General features: G+C 43.0%; 1 protein-coding gene across 3 annotated transcripts in view; it reads right to left on the bottom strand.

Annotated features, from left to right (window-relative positions):
- The window catches only part of LOC311516698 (otoconin-90-like), an 87,562-nt gene continuing 81,024 nt past the window's right edge, over positions 1–6,538 (bottom strand). For all 3 annotated transcript variants that reach the window (XM_084621032.1, XM_084621031.1, XM_084621033.1), the window contains 3 exons: positions 4,416–4,590; positions 2,826–2,932; positions 1–2,245 (listed from right to left, as the gene is read on the bottom strand). In XM_084621032.1, the coding sequence (XP_084477158.1) occupies positions 1,938–2,245; positions 2,826–2,932; positions 4,416–4,590 (590 nt within the window). In that variant the 3' untranslated portion in view covers positions 1–1,937. The remainder of the gene's footprint in view (positions 2,246–2,825; positions 2,933–4,415; positions 4,591–6,538) is intronic.

Here is a 6,538-nt window from a genome sequence, read left to right as displayed (position 1 = left end):
ATTAAAAAAAACTTTCATGCAAACTGGTTAAACATTTATTTAGCCACCAGGGAGAATTTCTTGTTCACAACTCCATGTCTACTGTGAGTTTTAGGAGACCAAGAATTTCAAAGCATGGAATGGGCTGGAGGGAAGAGCCTGTTCTGTTCAAGACCCTGACCTTTGAAACATACACATGTCCCTACTCATTCTGAAACATCTGACTAGTCCCATTGACTGACATTTTATGGTCTTGCTATGCAGGAGGTTAGAGGAGGTGATTGTGGTCCCTTCTGGGTTTAAAATCTATGGATCCCATTGCACTGTTGGTGCTAATCGGAACTGAGATGAAGCAATGAGATTAAAATTGGTGCCAGAACATATGCCAGCATCGAAAGCAATGAAGCTGCTGTTGATTGAACTCTCAGTGAGATTTGATTAAGTAGATAATTTACTTCCTAGCATTAACATTTAATTGGTCACATCAAAGCTTTGAAATTAACACCTCATTGTGTGTACTTCATTGCTTAGCTGCTAAGTAGCAATAGCCTTACCTATATAAATCAGTGTTGTCCTATTAAGCAAGTCATTCAGAAAACTCTGCAATGGAAAGGCCTGGAACCATCCATCATAATAATAAATCGTAGCTGCCACAGAAAGCAGCAAAAAGTGCAGATTACTCTAGATTTGCTATTGTTCCCAGTTCAATTTTTCAATGATTCTGGGAATAAGGATTTTTAATTTTCTCCCACCCACTCCTCAAAGGTCTCATTACAGCTCACAATGGTGTGTTTTGTTTTGTTTTCTAAAAGGGGGACAGGAAAGAGGCTGATTTGCTGCTATAGTTTAACAGTGTAACTCCACTGATTCCATGCAGATGGCATAAGGGAAGCGTGACAGTGGGCCACAGGAAGGAAAAATGTAGTTTAATTTGAGCAATCTATTAAATTAGTACTGTTGGCATCATGCCATATTCCTGGAAGCTGAAGTTTGTTTCTCCAAAGAACAGTCACAGCATGGCCAGTAGAGATGCAGGCTTCCCCACATCATTTGGCCCCCGTGCATGAGTTCTGATCAGAAGATGCCACTGTGCTCCCTGTCTACATAATATACAAAAGGGAAATTGGAGACCTATAAAACTCTGCAGCATGTTACAATTGCTTGTTGACATGCAGAGCCAGTAGGAGGCGGGGCAAGAAAATTCACAGCGAATGGGGATAGACTGGAAACTAAGGCCTCAGCCGGCCAAAGATGTAATAGGAAGGGGCTCCATGTTGTTGAAGGGAGAACATGTGTTCTGTGGCACCCTGAAGCCTGGGTGGGTGACCTCTGTAGAGGTACCGCAGACATCCGCTCAGTTTTTTGGAGACGTGTCTTGACAGATTTTCCTCATCTCCTCCCACCCCGTCCCTGAATATTCAAGAAGGATATTGGCCAGAGAGTGTTACCATAGTTACGCAACTAGTATAGCATGGATCTTAAGCTTGGTATTTTACAATCATGGAGGAGTTCTGCATTAACTACACACATAGTGGCATGTAATATGAAAATGTATCAAATTCTAATTCCAACCCTTCAATTGTGTGTGTGTGTGTGTGTGTGTTTCCAGTGAGACACATCTCATTTCCAATACAAAACAAAATAAATTGTAACCAAGTGCCGGAGGTGTTAGCAAAAATCAGTCACCTGTCAGAGGGGTCTTTACAAAACAGCTGAACAAAACTACTAGATACTTTCAAATAATCATGTAAGACAGATGGAAATGGTCCTTAGGGCACGTTTCCCTGTAGAACAGAGTTCTATATCCTAACGTATATAACCCGTTACCTAGTCTGTAATTCAATCTGGGGTCTGTACGAACATGTAGAAGAGACTTTACAAAGATAAGATAAAATAGGACACGCAGCGGTTGATGGTGGCACCTCCATGCCACTTCCCAATTGGATATAGAGACTTGGCTATCTCTCCTGTGGTGTGGCTCTGGCTTTTCCCGGGGGGTGGCGTGCAGCTCTCTTTATTCTTCTTAAAGCACTCCTCCACGGACCTGCCTCCTCGCTGCTCTCCTCAGAGCTGGAGGTTCTGGTGCCTATTCCAGAGTCCCCTGCAGGCCTTTCAGCTGTTCCGCTCCGACATGAGACTCTATTCTCTTGGCATGCTCGCCTGGTTAGAAACCTCAAGCTTTCATTGAAAGAGGCGGCAGCCATACACTCAGCAGCTGTCTTATCACAGGTACACAGTAGCTTCTCGCACATGCTCCAGCCAATGCCTTAAAAGGGAGGTTTTAAAGTTGAAAAATGGCTGACAGCAAATCGTAATTGGTGTAAGCAGCTTTAAAAACATGTCGTCAGCTCACCACTTATAGTAAAGCCATAACCCCAGTTTTCAAACTCAGGCTTCTAAATCCATAGTTAGGCATCTAAATACAAGTCATCTGATTTTTCAGAGATGCTGAGCAACTGCAGCTGCCATTGACTTCAGTGGGACTTGGAGATGTTAGCACTCTGAAACGGACCAGTTTGCATTCAGGTGCCCACCTACTGATAGAAGCCAGCCATACCCTGGGAGCCACCAGTGCTCTGTGGACAACACTGTTTCGCTTAACTAGGAAAAGTGCTCAGGCTTAGGACAAGCTTAGCTAGTGCATTCTAGCTAAGCCTAACCTAAACTTGATCACTTTTTTCCCCTACTCAAGGCCAATTCCAAATGGCTGTCAGAGCACTGTTAATATAACCCCTTTTTTTTCCAGTTTCTAACTTCTGTGATTCGGTTCTAGTTGTGTGCTTCTACACTGATCTCTATTTTGCTCAAGGGGAATGTCATTAATTTAATCATCAGACCAAACTTACACTTTGGTTTATGATCTAAACATACAACTTCAGATCTCAAACTTCCCTCTATCTGGCACCCGAGTTTTTTAACTTGTTCCATACAGCATTGATGGGAGAAACAGCACCTAAAACAAAGAACAAATGTTTACCTTTCTTAAAAGTAACTCATCTCCCAGTATTTGCTATTATTTGGCTATTCATTTTCATTGCATCTTGAAACTGGGAATACATTTGTTTTAACCTTTGATGAAAAAATGTTTCTTATCCAAACAAGTTGTTAAATAAAGCTTTTCATCATCTTACTATTACTTTCTCATTCATTCAGTCGCTTGCTTTTGTCTTTATTCAACTGCGAGTTCTTTGGAAGGGAGACCAGACTCTTTTTTTTTTTTTTTTAACTTGTCTGATGTAATAAATTGCGTAAGTAATCCTTTCAAAAACTGGGCATCTGTCTCTCATATTCCCTCAGACTTTAGCTGACTGACAACTTGGAAACTGCTAGTATCGTGAGGGCTAAATCCTTCCATGGAATAAGTCATATAAGTTAGGACTGGAGAAGACCTATACTCGGAGAGTCTATTTTCCTGCTAGTTCCTTACAATATGTATTCCAGTAGTCAAACTTGAGATGGCTCAGGACTTCCATCACTTCCCCTAGGGTGACGTTTCAACATGCTACTGGACCTCACCCTGAGAAAGATTTCCCTTTCCTTAGAGTTAGTGTGAATTTTCTCTAATTTTATCTCATTCTTAGATGTATCCTCCAGTAAATGCAAAACTCCACAATGGGGTCAGGATTTCACGCCTGGTATTTACATTCTTCAAAAGGATAGTGCAGCATAGATCTATATTAACAGACTAACTTGTCTATCTGCAAGTTACTATTCAACCCATCCATTTCTTGAGTATGCTTTACCTCAACCTCACTCCACACCTGCTCCTCATACTTCCTCCCCTCCCTCTCCTCACCTATTGTGCCCTCCTTGCCCCTCCTAACCACTCTACCCCTCAAATCTGAGACGTTAACATTACATTTGTCACAATCCCACTGATTGCTATGCTTGAACGGTCTAGCCCAGCGGTTCTCAAATTTCATTACACCATGACCCTCTTCTGACAACAAAAATTACTACGTGACCCCAGGAATGGGGGACCGAAGCCTCAGCCCACCTGAGCTCTGCCCACCCCGGACAGGTGAGCCAAAGCCCAAGGGCTTCAGCCCCAGGCAGGGGGCCTATAACATGAGCTCCACTGCCCAGGGCTGAAGCCAAAGCCTGAGCCCCGCAGCCAGGGTGGAAGCCCTTGAGCTTTGGCTTTGGCCCCAAGCAGTGGGGCTCAGGCTTTGGCCCCGGGCCCCAGCAAGTCTAACACCAACCCTGATGACCCCATTAAAACAGGGTCAGGACCCACTTTGGGGTCATGACCCACAGTTTGAGAACCCCTGGTCTAGCCTTTTCCCTACCATGTCTGTCTTATCTGTTTAGAAAAGCTCTTCAGGGCAGGGTCTAACACAATGGAGTCCTGATCTTGGGTGGGCCCTAGGCAACACTATAATACACATTATTAACAACAGACAGTGCTAACTAGAAGGTTGTTGAAGAGCCGGCACCTGTCCAGTACATCTGTAGGATAACCTCTTCCTTCTTGGCCACAGTAGCAACCATAATATTCAAATTCCTGTGGGCATCGATCAGTCAAGCAAAACAGCATTTCTCCTAGCTGAAGCAGCTCCTGCTTCACCTTTCCATTCCCTCTCATTTGCAGAAAGGTGAATCTGTCACAGACTGCAAAGAGAGACATTTTGTTTACTAAGTAACATGCAGAGTTTGACACTGGACATTCTTCAGGGCAGAGCCCATGTCTTCTCTTTGTTTGGAACATTCAGAGCTACCACAGACTCCCTCAAATTCTTACTCGTTTTACATAGTTTCTGCCTTCCATAATCCACGTCTCTCCTCAGAACCTTATTGAGCGTCTCTCTAATTACCCAGGGTCCTCTGGAATGGGTCTGAATTTACCGGCTGATTTTCATAAAAATGGTGAGTGGCTTACAACTTGTATGTATTTCCAAATACCACATGCTTCACAGGGTCTTCAGCAGAATTGTATGCAAGACTGTAAGCCTCTTGGATCAGCTTTTGTTCTGTGTTAGTACGGGAGAAGCACATTTATGACTAGGACCCCCAAGTCGCTATGGTAATACAAATACATAATTACACAATGTTACAGTCTTTCTACTATGTGTGTTCAGGACCTCTAGGTATGAGCATAACAGAAATAACGGCTGTAGTAGCATACTGTTAAAGGAGGTCAAATGTGTTCAGTCAAATTAGACTCATGGGACTACAACTGTAGTTTTAGATGACTTGAGAAATCCTGCATCTGCCTTTTCATTAGGATTAGATTTTCCTTCATTTACTTAATTATTTTATTTGGAGCTATTCTTAAAGACCATCCCAATATATCTATCCTTGAACCAAAACCATGGCCAACTTTAAACCTAGCTGAAGTAACCCCCAAACTTCGGTAAACTCCCATATTATCTCCATGTAATTGTTTTTAAACTGGCTGTCCTACATTGAGCACAAATTGCCTTTGCTTAGAATAGATTCTAATGACTATTTCTTTGTGGAGAAGGAAAAGGCAGATGAAATGAGATCTCCTGTACAAAGGCACTGGCGAGTAATTAAATGTCGTTATGCCAGCTGGGCATAATTAAGAAAAGAGAGGCAGAGAATAGTCAAAATGGGAACACAGACTCTCACGAAGGGAAAGCTTTTTTTTTCACTCTGCAAGTGTAAGATGCAAATTAAAAGGGGTTATGATGTTAATGTTTTGCACTTAGGTAACGTTTCAGGTTAAAGTGGGTCTTTCTCCCAAGGTTCTCAACGCCATTTTAAGATGGTCAGAAATAAGAATGCAATGCATTAAGATTTGACTCATTCTGAAAACGGATTGATTAAAATCTAGAGCTTACTTAGAGGAAAGAATGGGAGCAAGACAATGGCTATGTTGTGTCTGAAGGAAGGAACGGTAGGAGCTAGACCACTGCCCCAGGACAGGGATCCTATGGTCCCATAACAGTGGGAGCAGGATAAAAATTCCCCCAACAATGTGGGAGCGGGTGGGAGTGGATATTGTGGGGCAGGACGGGAGTGGGATTAACAACAAAATCCCCTGCCGGGCTGTAATAGGAGCATTTTTCAAAATGGAATTTGTGCCAGTTAACCCACGTATGCCATTAATGCTAAGGTGATATGTGTGTGTGACATTCCTCCATGGTCAACTTTAAAAATGTTCCTAATTAAGTTTGGCTACCAGAGGAGCGAGCAACCTATTAACTGCCTATTGAGAAGAAGGATGGTCTTGCAGTTAAGGCTCTGGACTAAGACTCAGATCTGGGTTTGATCTCCACTTCTGCCACAGACTTTCTGTGTGATCCCCAGTAAATCACTTTAGTCCCTCTATGCCTCAGTCCCCATAGCTGTAAAACAGTGATAATACTCCCTTTGTCTTGTTTATTTCTACTGAGAGACCTTTGGGGCAGAGTTTGCGTTTCTACAGTGTGTTTCCACAGTGCTCAGCACAATGGGGCCTTAGTAATTAGTGATGCAGCAAACAGTCAGAATTGAAGGAAAGAAATCTTTCTCACTGTTACGTGCGGAGAGACCCATGTTTGTCTGGTACAGCCTGGCCCCAGCTTGCATTCCTGAGCCTCTGGTGTCACCCCAA

The sequence above is a fragment of the Lepidochelys olivacea genome, assembly GCF_965140295.1.
Source record: "Lepidochelys olivacea isolate rLepOli2 genome assembly, chromosome: 2".
NCBI lineage: Eukaryota > Metazoa > Chordata > Testudines > Cheloniidae > Lepidochelys > Lepidochelys olivacea.
The sequence above is the reverse complement of the archived record's forward strand: the minus strand, read 5'-3'. Positions and strand labels throughout refer to the sequence as shown.